General features: G+C 37.1%; 1 protein-coding gene across 2 annotated transcripts; it reads right to left on the bottom strand.

Annotated features, from left to right (window-relative positions):
* Positions 1–687: 687 nt before the first annotated feature.
* SERPINC1 (serpin family C member 1) lies at positions 688–16,107 on the bottom strand. 2 transcript variants are annotated; one of them, XM_072419723.1, is made up of 7 exons: positions 15,961–16,107; positions 12,728–13,101; positions 11,446–11,661; positions 4,747–4,884; positions 3,814–4,210; positions 1,888–1,952; positions 688–983 (listed from the first exon to the last, which is right to left on the bottom strand). In XM_072419723.1, the coding sequence occupies exons 2-7, from the start codon at positions 13,097–13,099 to the stop codon at positions 807–809; spliced, it is 1,365 nt and encodes a 454-aa protein (XP_072275824.1). In that variant the 5' UTR covers positions 13,100–13,101; positions 15,961–16,107; the 3' UTR covers positions 688–806. The 2 variants fall into 2 exon arrangements, with proteins under 2 accessions (XP_072275824.1, XP_072275823.1); XM_072419722.1 differs by lacking the exon at positions 15,961–16,107 and adding an exon at positions 15,108–15,171.
* Positions 16,108–16,263: the final 156 nt, after the last annotated feature.

Here is a 16,263-nt window from a genome sequence, read left to right as displayed (position 1 = left end):
GAGCAGATTGGAGCATTTACAGTCCAGTAATTCCAGTTTGCAGAAGAGAAAAATACATAACACTTCATGGATGCTTAGGAGACAAAACTGGAGCATGCATAGGTTCAGGGGTAAGATCAGCCTGCAGAGCATTTGCCCCCGGTAATGAGGAACTCCAGGCTACTGGTAAGATCACCAGGTATTTACTAAAATAGTTTTACAGTAAAAGAAACAATATATTTAATGGAAGCTTCTAATGGAAATATAAATTTTGGGTTTAGTAACATTTACTGGTACTCCAACTGCTTAAATCAAATCACCAAAGCCATATGATTGGTTGTACAAGATGCTCCCAGTACCACTCTCAAAAAGAGATTGACTCTGAACACTGGGATCACAGAGGGAGCAGCCTAAAACTTTTTTAGTGCATGTTACCCCCCAGCCTTTAACAAGGAGAAACACTTGTATTTATTAAAAGAAAATACATTTTGAACTTTAGTCTATCCATTATATAGTTAGCAATGCTGGATAAGGTTGTGGTCATATTATTCCATCCACCGAGTTAAAAGTATGGCAGTGCCTCGAACCAGCCAATCTGTCTGGACATATAGAAAATCAGAAACCCTGACTGACCTCACTGGCTGAATATTTGAATTTGGGGGGTCAGAATGGCAGCCAGGCATTTTGACACCAAGAGGACATTAGAACTTTGATTTCTTTCATGACAGGTTTCCTTTATTTCAAATCTGATACATGAATATTTTTACTTTAAATAATGACAGAAAGCACAATTTCCAAGTGCATTTGCTAATGGCTGTAATTCACCATTAATTGCATTCAGGATGAGATACTCGGCCCATGAATATAATAGAGTTGATTGCGACTTCTCGAATGAACACCAAGAAGGGCCTGTTGGCTTTAAAAGTGGTCCTTTTCAATGGAAATGAGCGGCCTGTTGCAACCACAGCTGTTGAGGCTGCCGCTTCACTGCCTTCCTCATTGACCTGGAAAATAAAATACATCATAGGTAATGGAACTAAAGAGGCAAAGGTAAGTCTGGAAATATGAAAGCAACAAGGAATGAGACTAAAATGGTAAGATTTTACAGGATATCAGAAAACAATGAACATAATTTGCAAAAGGGCAAAATGTTTCTTTCAGATAGGAACAAGTACTCTCTGTTGCTGAGAAGAAAGGTTGGGACTGGAACCAGGATGCAGCTTAACTACTTACAACAACAAGGCTGGACGCACACCATTGCATAATAGTACTATATGTACTTATGTGCGTGGGTGTTGTGCAGTGACAATTATTTTTAATGGCTTCACAGCACATCTGCATTGCAGCATCATTATGTAATGCACTGCATCAGATAAAAGGTGTCAGTGATGTTTTTCTGTCCAACAGGGTGCATTGGCAGCGCATTCAAAAGTATTGAGTCCCATTAATACACTGCATGTGAATGCAATGTGCACAAATGTAAATGGACACTTGAACCCTTAATTTTAGGTTCCTGTTTACACTATTCATATGCGTGCTTTTTAAAATGGACTTTAGAAGTATTTGCTCTCAACATAGTGGTGAAGGTTAACCAACTCTGGCACCCTCTGTTCACTGCTGTTGCATTTAGAAGATTTCCCTTCAGATCCTATTTGACAGTTGTCAGACAACAGAAAGTAATCTCTGAGGGACAGAAATGATAATAAACGATTTGCTTGTTGAGTAGGAAATGTCTGAAACCTGTCAGGAATTGAAAGCCCATCAATGGATAAAACCCCAAATTCTTCCACCATGCCATATGAGATTTTAGTGATTACTTTTCATGTAAAAAAAAACATTTTCATAATAGGGCAGGGAGTGTCCCAAAGTTTGCATAAGATGTTTTGTCCGAATGCAGCAAGAGCTTACCTCAAGAAATGCTTTATGGAAGGCATCAGATACGTATAAATCCGATCTGCGGCCAGCAATAATTCCTGCCAAAAGCAATAGAAAATCTTAAAATCTACTCATTTTAACAATGCTTTCAGGGTATTATTCTAATATTGTTATAATTGTATTCTGTTTAGTGATATCCCAATACAGTGCACACCTTCTATGCAAATCAAATGCTGGGAAATGACTAATGGCAGGATAAACCCCATCATCACTACACTTTGCAAACTGTGAAAGGGTAAAGCTACGTACACACTTCCAATTATTATCGTTGGAAAACAAACGATCCTGCACGATATCTACGAACGATCATATAGCACCGATCCTGCACATAGAGATAACGACACGATCGTTCGTAGATATTGTACACACAATAGATACGATCGTTTGAGCGATAGAGGAACTATGTGCACGACAGGAAAATGAACGAACGTACGTTCATTACGCATGCTCAGACCATGGACGATCAACGAACGATCGTACACACGAACGATGTTCAACGATTGTCCAATCCGATCCGCCGGTCCGGTCGTTCGTTTCCAACGACTTTCCTCGTTCATCGGCGTCGTTGGTTACTTTTTTTACAAACGATTTTTGCCCAATCGATCGTTCGTCATTCGTTCGTCGTTCGTTTTGAACGATAAAAATTGGAAGTGTGTACGCACCTTTAGAAGTGACAAAACCTTTGGACTTGCTTCTGAACTCTTTATAAGTTTGCTTTGCAGGTTTGTTCACTGCAACATTAGTCATATTTACAATACATTTATTTTCTTTTTGTTTTCAAATTAACATTTACCTCCAAAAACTATATAAAAAACAGAAAGTACATGCTGTCTACCCTATCTTTGCAGGAGATGTGGCCCAGCCCTTGGCCCTCTTTATACTATATTTTGAGCCTGCCTGGGTATACCATCCTATTGGTTGGAGGTAAACCAGATTTAAACTCCCCCAATTTGCTTAGACTTATTTACTGGGCCTCCCTAAGGTTAAGCTAGTCACCCACATACTAACAGTACGTACTGTCTGGCGTAGGCCATAATTATACTTTGCTGTCTGGGGACCCTTTACATATATGAAGGACATGGAAGAGTTTAGGAAGGTTCTGGGGCAACTAACCTTATAGGGAATGAACATGTTGGATGCACTGGGCATGTTTAGGCTCTTAAAAGTTTAATTTAGCGAATTTATTTTCCTCATTTCCCAACGTCTCCAAGTACAGACTACCTTGCTAAATATTTACTTTCCTACACATTACAGCAATTGTCACACGGAGGCTATGTCTGGTGCCACACAGGCTTTTTTCTGGCAAAAATGTCCCCGCTGGCTCCTCAGTGCCACAGTCTAATACAATCCTAAAGGTAAGCTATATTCTACTAGAAGCCTGGAATATGATTCACCCATAGAAATCAAGAGAAGTTTGAGGTGGAGTTTGGCTATAAACGCTATCAAGTGTCAGAAAGAGTTGGATGGGGAGGATCACCAGATCAGAAGCTATTATATCTTTAAAGTTGTATTGTAAATATTATTATACAGTATTTATTTAGCGCCGACATATAATGCAGCGCTGTACAAAGTCCATGCCACTAGCTGTCCCTCAAGGGGCTCACAATTTAATGTCCCTACCATAATCATATGTCTTTACCACAGTCTAAGGTCAATTCTGGGGGGGAAGCCAATTAACCTAACTGCATGTATTTAGAATACAGTTAAGCCTAATAAAGAATTATAAATATTCTTGTACTTTACCAGTTATGGTTTAAATGCTGACAGCACACAGGATAATCTAAGCTTCCTCGCAGCAAGCAATATCCTAAAATATGACTCAATCCCTCCAACACTGTTTCAATAAAAAGCATTTTTTTCTATAGGTGACATGCAATGTTAAAGCAATCAGTAACTGACCTGGAAGCCGTGCAGCATGTGGGTTAAACAAGTCTTTCAGGCCCATTTTTTCCAGATTTTCTTTTAGACTGATAGAATCTTCAATTCGGAATCTGGGAACATACAGAGTCAAATGAACTTCCTGCAAATGGTCCAGCCAGTCTGATAACTTCTCCAGGGAAAGGCCTTGTTCCACTGTTTTTAGCGGTGTGTTTTCTGAAGGTAACACTAACACCATTGTAATGTCATCACCTTTATAGGGCATTTCAAGGACCTGAACTGAATCCTTGGCATAGAAACCGTGGCGGAATTTATCCTCCTGATACATCATTGGGACCTCACAGGCCTCAGTCATCTCTGGTACTTGAAATTGCTCCATGAATGTATTTCTTGAATCAAATTTTAACTTCCAAAGTCCCTGTAGGTGATGATATTGGTTAGCTGAAGCTTTCACTGCATTGATAAATGGCTACATTATATAATAAATGAACCTTAATAATGGTGAATAATATATTACAATAACATCCTGCTCAATAGTTCAGTGAGCTCCTAACTTTCTATGCATTCTGCTGCACTAAAATCCTATATATCAACCCTTGGTGGGCTATAGCACACCACCTTATGCTATGGAGATGAAGAAAACAGGAGGAGACACCTAATTCAAAAGAAGAAAATTGGAAAGAAGGAATAAAGTCAACACTGCTGCTCAGCAAGTCTTAGCTAAACTTGTCTATACCAATAATAAAAAGCGTAGGAGTTCAAATCCAATAAGACCTGTTTTTCCCAAAACTGCTGTCTTGACTGCAATTGTTCCGTAAAACAAGACCTTCTTCCTAACATATTATTTTACATAATAAAACATTAACATAATATATATTAATAAACATAATAATAAAAATTTAATGAACCAAACAACCACCCTCTACCCACAAAACCCATAATCTATCTTCTCACTTTAAAGTAGATGGCATTCACCAGCACCAGGATGGTGTCTTCTGTGATGGCTCCTTCTGGGATTACATTAGTGATTCGCTTCTCAGTTTTATTGGAAATCCAGTTATTGATGATTTCTCGGGATTCTTCTGCTTTCTCCTAAAGACATATGCAAAGATAGGATGGGGGAATGAAGGATGGATCATTAACCAATCAGACTGCACCATGTATAAGACAATTAGGGAGGCCAAAGCATCAATTTAGGTCTATTTTTATATTTCCCTATTACTACAATATTACTTACATCACAATTGGAATAATGGATCAAATACCACTGGAATCCTTTATTGCTGCATATTGTAAAGATTCAATCTATAAAATAATGTAGTAATCTAATAATGCATTGTTTGTGAATGAAACCCCACATTTTATGATACTGTCTCCTATCCAGAGTAGTATGTCCCATGCTTTCTCTGCATCACCCCTTCCTTCTTTGCCTGTTTCAACCTTTAGCAAACTGGGATCTTTCCTCTACACGTCTTGCTCCTACCTCCTACATCGACCCTGTAATAAAGGACATCATTTACAGATCAAAGCAGGGCAGATTTTGTTCTTATTGCTTACCTACATTGTTCCTTATTTATACTCCTGACCCCAGCACTGATCATTTTACCCATGACTACTTTGTTTCCTCCTCCCCCACCTACCTTTCCCTTTCTTATACAGTGTTTTCCTAGGCTGCTTTTCGGTCACCAGTCGGCTGTTTTTGGGTGGTTACTGAAGAGTTAGGTCATAATACAGGGGCTGCCATTCGCCTACAATTTCTTTCCACCCAGCCTAAAAAAATATCAGGGTTGAACACTGCTTTTATTTATCTTTCTAGCACGTTAAACATCTATATAGCACCCACCCATTGCCTCAATTAATCCTCTTAACCTACCCTGTTCTTTCTTCAAACACGTATTCTTTTTGTAACTACCAAGTTTAATTTTAGACCCAGACTAGCCTATGAATGGGGTAGGACAATGCCAAAGACCAGGTATTTATACTAAGTGGAACAAAAAATTAACCTTAATTGCATTTTTTTAGTTCTATTAGTCTGGTATATATATGAGAGGATGAGTGTAAAAATAAGTTTTATTTAGCCACAATCCCATTCTTTTCTCTTATAGCCATGCTATATCTTCTTTCGTGTTGTGATAATCCTCACATACAATACCAAAGGACATATCCCAAACCCAAGTATACAAAAGACATTACTAGGGATAGAACAGATTGCTATTGGCATGTATTCTGAACAGGACCTTTATGTGGAGATATGGAGAAGAACACAGAATGAGGATTCCATTCATCTCTCTGCATTTGTAAATCATTTCAGAAAAAACAACAGAAACCCCTTTGCAGTGAATATTTTGCATACATTATGCTTAAAGGAGATCCACACAGTCTGCATGTTAAGAAATAATACAAAGCAACAAGAACACAATCTAAAATTAGCGTTTTTTTTTTTTTAAATTGTTCATACATATAAAAAATATTTATGCTGTCATAAATGTATGTAGAGGCCACTGGTGGTTTTCACCATTTCTAGCTGAACACTAGATAGCAGTTTGTATCTTGAATAGGGGTGGTTACACTTGAGGTCTCAGCTCTCTATAGCACAATTGGGTGACTACAAAGAAAGACATTCTGAATAGAGCATGAATTGTAGCCACAGTCATGGATATGTAGATATCTGCAATGACTATAAGGTATTTATGGGGAACTAACTGATCACGTATTTTCAGAACAGGAGGAAAGAATGTATTTATTAATATTATTATTATTATTATTATTATTATTAAACAGGATTTATATAGCGCCAACATATTACGCAGCGCTGTACATTACATAGGGTAACATACATCATCATCATGTATCATGTCACCATCAGGACATTTATTAAACAATTTCGTTTACTTTTGTGACCCTAACTATGGGAAAAGTTCCTAACTTTTTAACATGTTTCACGAGAAGCAGGGCTGTGGAGTTTGTAGATAAATCCTTCAACTCCGACTCTCCGACTCCTCAGTTTCTAGTACCGACCCCTCTGTATTTATAGGGTTTCCCATTTTATCTTCACACTTTTGCATTCAAACTTCACACTTTTGCAACCAAACTTCAAAAAAAAAAAATTTAGACCCCCTAATTATTCATAAATCAAAAAATATATTGTAAAATTAAATATAACAATATTTTTACCATAATTGTTTTTCTCAAGGAACATTAATAAAAATACATGAAAATAAATTGATGATTTGTCAATTATTATATTTTTTACCTTATATACATTTAAAATTAAATATCTTTATTTCAGGGATTTACACTCTATTTTAATATAACAATATTATTCATCTTTTTATCTTCAAAGTTTTTAGCTTTATATTTAGTATTGCACTTACCCTTGTGGCCAGAGAATTAAGTAATGCAGAACGTCATAGAGTGGTAGACAGTTATCAGAATGGAAGTGATGCCTCCCAGATAGCAATGGTTTTGAGTTGTAATCGTATAACCATAACCAAAATTATTAAGACCTACGAATCTTCCCGTAGAAAATTACCATGAGGAGTTATGAGAAATTCAAAGTTGGATGAAGCCCATAAGGAGGCGTTACGCAAGTTAATGTCCGAAGATTGCAGAATAAGTCTCAGGGAAATGAAAGATCAATTATTTGCCAAGTTTGGAAATAATGTATCTATTTCAACAATGGATAGATATATAAAACTGAATTCCTGCAAAGCGCAATGATTCCCACTCTCCTCAAGAAAGGTTTAGCTATGCTAACAAAATCCTTGATCTCATTGCTAAGGAAGATGGAAAAAACATCTACTTTCTTGACAAAGTAGGTTTTAACATCTCAATGACAACCAAAAGGGGAAGATCTCCTATTGGGCAAAGGGTGGTGCATGTTTTGGCTGGAGTGCCTTCCCAGAAATTATTCAATTTGTTGTGTGAGGAATAAAAATGGAACCCTCCCCTTTAAGACACAAGCACAAGCATTTAATCAAGAAGCATTCCCCAAATATTATTGATGAGATTTTGAATGTTTTTAGTGAAAAGAGTGTTCAGCATGCCATTCTAATTATGGATAGTGTCCCCTTTCATAAAACTAGCCAGGTAAAGAGCTTGGTTGAAAGTGGGACACCAACTCCTATTTTTACCACCATACTCTCCATTTCTTTTTCTTTTTTTTTTTAAACTGAGTTTTTATTTAAATTTTCAAACACGAACAGAAAAGGAAACATAGCAATAGAGGTACGAGATCAATATACACATAACAGGACATATGAGAAACATAGGTGAACAAAGGCAATCCAAGTAAAGTATATGTCCATGTCCAGGAGTAGCAAGTGCTACTTTTTAAGTAATGTTTTTTTTTAAGTAATATGTCCCAAATAAGTAGCAAATCCCATACAGTATTGCTGGAAACAAACATAAATATAATAATCACAGAACACACAGAAACAAAACAAATTATAATAACAACAAAGGGAGTAGAAAAGAGGGAGGGGATAATATTCCAGGTTCAAGTATTCACAGCCGCTCCCTATTTTCCATTTCTTAATCCTGTTGAGAACATGTTCTCTAAATGGAAAGAAGTAGTAAGAAGAAATAGGCTAATAAATTCGGGTGCTTTATTTGAAAGCATCAATAGTGTATTTTTAACAGGATTTCTCAAATTATTATACAAAAATGTTTAGCTTTTTGCCTAAATACCTAAAAGGACAAAGCATTAATGATTAATAAATCATTTTTTTAAATATTACATATTTTTATATAATGATTTTTGAGAAAAACCTTTATGGTAAAAATATTGTGTTATATTTAATTTTCTAATAAATGTATTGATTTATAAATAATTAGGGGGGTCTAAATTTTTTTGTGAAGTTTGAAGACGATGTGGGAAGATAAAATGAGAAACCCTAATGCTAATGTATTTTCCACATTGATTGAAGGAAGGCAACATACACGCCATTTAACCACAGAACTACTGGCTAGGAAGCTGCTCCTCCACTGTATTGGCCACTTTAAACAAAAGACAAAAAAATGAAAACAATAAGGTTTTATTTATTGTTTTTATCAAGTGGCTAACAGTAGTAGCATGGCATGCATAAAAATGAGGATCAGGAACTTCACCAGTTTAAAAATATGAACCACATTCTTTACTAGTGTTAAAACAAAAACAAAGCTTAACTACAGGAACAAATGCTGGAAAACCTAAAACAGTTTAAATAATAAACTTGGAAAATACTTGTAGAGTAGACTAGCTGTTAAATGCAATCCAAAACTAACTCAATGTAGTTTTGTTCTAAGAAACAGAATTGCTTCTGCCAGATCCTCTTTCATAGAAGCTCCTAAATCTGACTTGATTATTTTTAGAGCTGAAAATAGTCTTTTAACACTGACTTGGGTGGGTGGCATTGCTGTTATGGTTCTAGCCACATCACTAATAATATTGATATATTATATATATGATATTTTCTGGTTGTTTATCTTTCACGCATATGCAACGTCGCTTTACTGTTGAAAGTTCCATTTTGTCCAAATAGGAATCAAAGTCTAATTCTTCATTTGAGGAGGATGATCCTAAGGTACCAGTTTCCTATAGCTTCATCCAGTAGGATGGTGGTGTTTCAGGTAGTAATCCCCTCATGGGAACTGCTACATCATAGAGGGCCTTTTTTGCAGTATCAGTCTGGTCATCGCTCAACAAAATTCGGCTCATTGGATCAACATAAATAGCAGCTAACAAGATTTGATTATCCAGTAAGAGATTCTCTCTTTTCTTCATTGAACATACAATGCCATCAGTTATTAACCCTCCACTTTTGTTCAGGCAATATATCAAGCTCTTGCATTTCAAGAAGAATTTACCAGGTGTGAAATCTTTAGATTTCAACCTCTTGGTGACAGTAAAGGGGTTAGAAAGTAGATTTTCCAGTGCTTTTACTTGTGTCCACTGGCTGGCTTTAAGGTAATAAAACATTTTCATTGTCCAGTTCTTCAAGAAAGTCTTTTAGTTCAAGCAAACGCTTTACCATCAAATAAGTGCTTTCCCAATGTGTTGTTTGATCCAAAATGGCTCCTTTTCCAGCACGTCTTTTCAAAATGGCATCTGTTTTAGGGGCCCTGGCTGCAACAGTTACTTGCCTCAATTTGCCAATTAGAGTAGCTGCATGACGATCTTTCAATCCATTTCTTATTGCAAGTTGCAGAGTATGAAAGCACAACGCATATGTTGAATAGTAGTATGCTTAGATGCTTCTTCAACAATGTTATCCAAAATATCACTATTATCTTCGCTTTCACTTTCTCCAATACTTTCAGAACTGTCTTCCTTTATTATCTGTCTGTCACTTTCTTTGTCTACTTTCTTTATTTTCTCAATTGTGCTCAACATATAAGATGCATTATCTGTCACAATACATTGAATTCCTTTTTAACTTTGAAATCTGAAGATAGTCACTGGTGTGATGCGCCTGCGTTTCCTTTACTCCCAAGGTTTGCGTTATTGTATTATTTCATCAACAAATCTAACATTAATAGCAAAATAATTGACTCCGTGACATGTGCATGCATTCATTTTTGTGAAGGCAAAATGTCCCTTCAGACCTTTTCGTAGTTCTTCCTTTTTACATTTGGCCTCTTCAATTATAAGTTTCCTTATACTTTCTCTTTCCAGAGAAACACAAAGTTTTTTAGCCATTTCTCCCTTTAGGCCAAAAAAGGCTGTGAAAAGAAGGATAGTGGTACACTTTTCTTTACTACCAATTCAATAATGTGATTTTTGAATTTTTCTGGTGTCATTGTTATGGTAACTTTATCGGATATAAAAAATCTTCTTAGTTGTGTTTGGTCTCCAGCAGATTTCTGAACATTTTTTTTACATACACACAATATGCACTATACACAAACATTCATACATTCCTGCACCATACACACAAACATACACATAGCCCTGCAATTTTATCCAGAAACATGCACACAGCCTTCCATCATAGTGCACACAAGCAGCTGTGCAGTTTTAAAATGAACATAAACACTTACAGTTGAATCCAAAAAGCTGTTCCTCCCAAGTTCTTCTAAGCTGTTTTAGCAGACAGGATGTTGAGCAGACACTGCTGCCTTTATCTTTGTTTGCTGATATTGTGCTGAAGACAGGGCAGTGGGAGGCTCCAGGGCCAGAGGGGCCACTTAACTAACTTCCTAGTATTAGGTGGTGTGCAAAATGATGTTAAGGTCAGCCCTGGTTGGGAGCGTATATGGAAAATGCAGACAGGACACCTGAACACACATCAGGCCATAGCACTCACCTACACCTATATCATTACACTTGTTTACACTCAAAAGAAACTTGTTAAACACATTCTATCTGAAATAAAATGAAAACAAGTTTTTGTAATGTACAACAATCCAGATTACAATAATGTGAATGTAAGGTTGTATAATAGCTCAGCTGAATTTCACACTATTAGAAATACAATTATGCACCGGGCTTTATTCTTATATCAGAGAAGTACTTAATTATGACTATTATTTGTGAAATAGGACATTTGAACTTGCTGTATTTTTTTATAATGTAAATTTATCAGGAATCAGAAATCGGCACATTTTTATCGACTCTGACTCCAGGTACCCAAAATTGTCTCCGACTCCCTGACGAGAAGGATACCAACTTACCTTGAAATTTAGAGGCCACAGTTTGGCTCCATACACCGCCTCACTAATCTCTTGATACGTTTCATTATAGGTCAGTGACTTCTCCCCAAATAGACGGTTAGTTGAGATCAGTTCTGATGATTTGTTCGCTTTCCTATATAATCGGCAATTCAGTTTTGCAAAGAAGAAGTGGATTTGATCAGAAGCCTTGGTGGAAACTTGGTCAAAGTGGAAGACCTTTAACAGAGAACAGAGAGAGGATATCAGTGCATGAGCCTATTGGCCCAGATGGATAGACTTAGCACTTTCCCAAAGTCTATCCAATTGCATTATTGGAGCACTAAGGAAAAAAAGTAAAGGATAAGGGACATCTTTGTTCTTAACTTATTAATGAGGAATTTATAAGGATATATGTAAGACATTGCTAAAGTGGTCTGGAACTTTTTGATTTATCTTCCAAAACTTTAGCCTAACGTATACATTACCAGAATATACCAGACATGGCTATGCTCAGACTGCGCTTCCTCATGCCAGTGAACTGCTGCCTTGAGGAAGACACTACAAATAGCTTCTACCAACAACAGCCCCATAGAGAATAAATGGGGGCTGCAGTAAGCAGTCCAGTACCACTCACTGCCACCCTGTCTTCAAATCAGCAGTTGCTGGTTATGTAAGGGAAGCTGCCAGCCATTGGGATCGGTGCAGGATTGCCTAATCTGGTTTAAACCTGTCCTTAAGCAAACTTTCACTGGCAGTGTTTCTGATGTGTTTGCACTTTATTCTATTATCTTTTCCTCTCTGTACATCAAAGAAACATTCTCCTCAACAGGGATCCAAGTCCAGCACATTTGCTGATGCCCCAGCTTTCCTGAGATAATGAACTCGGGAGAGTTTTGGGTGCTTATTTTTAAAAACTGATTCTGTTCCTAGAAGTACTAACTGTGTAGCAAATCTATAGGGTCAGAAGGAAAACTCTTGCTATAGTTTGGGTCCAAAGTATGTGTAATAAAAAAAAAAAAAGGGAGACCCTTTGGAACCGTGAACTCTATAATTGAATAATCTAGACTCTTGAGATCCAGTGCCACACACCTATAGAAAATTTTTGGCATATAACGCTCACATATGAAGCCTGAAGCTCATCCACCAGGCTAAAAAGTTACAACCAATTCCTAATATGTGCAAAAATATTCTGTTGCAGTACTTTGCATGCTAGAGAATATTGCTTAACAAGCCCTGAACACTAGATGGACTTTTTCATATACCTTTTACTCAGATATTGAACCCCAATATGTTTTTCATTTACCTGCATAAGCTCCTTTAATGTGTTGTCACATGACCCAAGCTTGGCCATTGTGAATGCCTGGGAGATGCTAAGAGGTGACATAAACAAGTTCTCAGCGTTGCCTTTGGAGTCGGCTATGACTTGAAACAGGTCGATGGCAAAGCGAGAGTTTGCTTTGGAAAGTTCCCATACTCGAGGATTGGTGCCTTCAGGAATCTTCTCTGGAGGAGAGGCTTCTTTCTGCTTTTCATCTTCTTCAGACGCTTCCTTCCGATAGATGCACATAGGATTCAAAGGAATGTCTTTAGGCTTGGCAATACAGATGTCAGGATAGTGAGTGTGGGAGGTAGCCAAAGCCACCAAGGAAAACAGCAGTAGTGGTAGCAAATACATATCTACAAGAAGAGAAATTTGTTATAACTTGAGAAGACAAATAGAACTAGCCTGGTGTCCATAAGGCAATGCAATATATGGCAGAATAAATACACTACAATGGACTGTTCAGATAGATTTAATACATATTAAAATGGACTTAAAATGGAATTACAAAAAAAAAAATAAAAAAAAATGGACAATAGTATCCACAAATCTCATTTACCTTTGTAGGAAAAAACTACCCAAGTTACACATAGAGTGATGGCAGGAAAAGACTAAGTGGGTCTATTTGGGTCTATATATAAAGCAATGAATCTGATATTTACTTAAACTTTCTCTGGTGAGGAATCTCCCATGGTCATGTGCTTTCAATCACATTGTGATTCCTCACCAGAGAGTGTTTCAGTAAATGTTGGATTCACCGCTTTGAAAACCACAGAGCCATTTGTGTTTTTTTCATTTACATACTTGTTACAAGCACAGTTGAAGTGGGATACAAACCTTTTAAAGTAAGAGAAAACCTTGCAAAGATAGAAATATGGTAGCTGGAATTCTAGTGAATCAATATTGTAATGCTGCTGCATTTTCATCAAGAGGGGTCTGCAATGGGCACCTGCATATGTAGCTCAGTGAATGATCATTCACACCAATAACACAGTGAGACGTGTAAATTACAACAAAATGTAGCAGCCCAGTATAAATGCATTTATGCATCACAGTGTCTTTCAATCTAAACGGCACTTCCATGCCCCAGTGTTACAATACACAAGTTATGATTGCGTGTTGAAGCATGAATTAGGTTTTTGTTTGTGCAGAGGTATTAGAGCTATTTAATGTGCTGCTTAATGCAATATGCAAGAAAAACATGTTCATTATTGTGTGAACCAGACATACCCCAGGCGGATCAGGTGGAAAAAAAATTCATTTCACAATACAGATCACAGCATTTCTGGAGGTAACATATTGCAGCCCAGGTATTTTTTGTTAATGGAAACTTACATTAATCAGACAAAATGTTAAATCCACTGACAGGTGAGTAACACGGATGATTTTATTACAATGACACCAGTAATAGAGGAGGGGGGGGGGGATATAATTGGCAGCAGATAAATGGTCAGTTCTAAAAGGTAATGTGTTAAAAGTAGGAAAACGGCAATAATGAGGATCCAAGTGATTTGGTTAAGGGCCAATTTGTGATCACTAGACAACCAAGTCATACCATGTCAATAATGGCAAATGTTGTAGGTTGTTCATAGTAAACAGTGGTTAGTACTCAACACACATAGTCCAAGGAAGGACAGCTAGTGAACGGGCCACAGGTTTAGGAGTGCGAAGGATTACTAAAGAGTGTGAAGGCTAACCTGTCTGGCTCAATCCTAAAGAAAAACTACTGAAGCACAAACTGCTAAAGAAATTACTATTTCTGACCATCAGTGAAATGTGTTAAAATATATAACTCATTACAGCTTGCCACAGATCATTATTGACCATTGCTGACCCTAAACACCTACAATGGGTATGTGACCACCAGAACAATGCCCGGGCAATGAAAGAACACGTTCTGGTCTGATAAATTACATTTTGTTTGGATAAAATGGATGGCCAGGTGCATGTATAGCTTCTCTTGGGAAATAGATACAAGCAAAATGTAGGAAGGCAAGCCCAGCAGAGCCAGAGTGAATAATATATTCTGCTGCTAACATCTTGGTGCAAGATCCTGCAGGACATATCTGGATGGCTTGTGGAGTCCACTTCCTAAGAGGGCAGAACTGGTTTGGCAGCACAATACTGGGCAAGTAATTTTAACATTTGTCTGACCAGCGTACAGTGGGAAAAATAAGTTTTATATAAGTTATCATTGCTGAATCACAGAAAAGCTAATTTCCTGACTCTCATGCCAATTCAATAGCTTTATTAGTTTCTAATTCACCTGCCCAGAATAAAGATGTCAGAAATCCTCAGCAATATGCAGCATTGCATCCAAGTATTAGTCCCAGAAATAATATTGGCTGTCATTGCCACTCACCTTTAAAGAGCTGCCTGGCTATAAAGGCTTCAATATTCCATATTTTCATTCCAGACCTAGTACACAGATGAGGACTTCCAATTTTCTTTACCTTTACGGTATGACCTGCACACTGATTCCTGTGTCTATTAGGCTGACCCACTGGCTGTTAAGCATAAAAGCCAAGGAGCCATTGGGAGTGGTCACTGATACCTGCTCCTTTATCCTAGAGCCCTAAAGCTCATAAAGCTTTAAAATGGACCAATCAATACAAATGTAATTTTTGGGTTAAGGACTGCTTGCTCCATTACACTTATATAACATTGTGTTTTTTAAATATTTGTATGAAAGTATTGATGGGCAATGCCACAGCTTCCTGTAACGCTTCTGTCACATAATCTGTGTTATATATGCAGGAGAGCTATATCAATGGCCGGTGTTCCACAAATATAAATGACCAAGCAAATGTTCTTGTGTATGTGCAGAATTGAATGGGACACTTCCACCAGCACCCTATGCAGAATCTGGGATAAAAAACAAAGGTATTCCAGGAGGCTGCTGGATTACCCATAGGTCCTTATGTATGTACAATTGTATTTATATTTATCTAAGTAAAAAAAAGCACAAAAAATAACTAGATTTTTTTTTAAATGTACAGGAACAAGCAGTCTAGTCCTTTCACCAAAAATGTAATTTTTGCAATCACGGGATTTACATTTACAAATCTTCTAGGGCTTCTGGAAAAAAAAATCCTTACTCTTAAGTGTGTTGGCTTTGTGAATAAAGCATAAGGAATGATATTCTGGATGATTCCCCCTTGATTACCTAATGTGTAAAGCTAAATTTGTTTTTAATCAAAGTTTCATCTGCTTACCTGCGTGAAGCTCTGTTCAATGTTCCTCTGTACAACAGGCAACAGAACAGACAGTACTAAACATCCCACTCCCACAGGATCCAGATGGACAAGGACACAGGGTGAAAGGTGGATGACCAGGCAGTTGAAATTGTAATCAGAGTTGCTTTGTTTGCAATAGGTGTAAGACAACACAAAGATAAAAATCTGCTAATGTGTACCACGGTCTCTGTTACACACTAGCAGAAACTTGCTAATTCAACAAACCTAATTAAACAATTAATGATGTTAACATTAACACATAAAATGGCATTATAACAATTA

Source organism: Pyxicephalus adspersus, chromosome 8 (assembly GCF_032062135.1).
Source record: "Pyxicephalus adspersus chromosome 8, UCB_Pads_2.0, whole genome shotgun sequence".
NCBI lineage: Eukaryota > Metazoa > Chordata > Amphibia > Anura > Pyxicephalidae > Pyxicephalus > Pyxicephalus adspersus.
The sequence above is the reverse complement of the archived record's forward strand: the minus strand, read 5'-3'. Positions and strand labels throughout refer to the sequence as shown.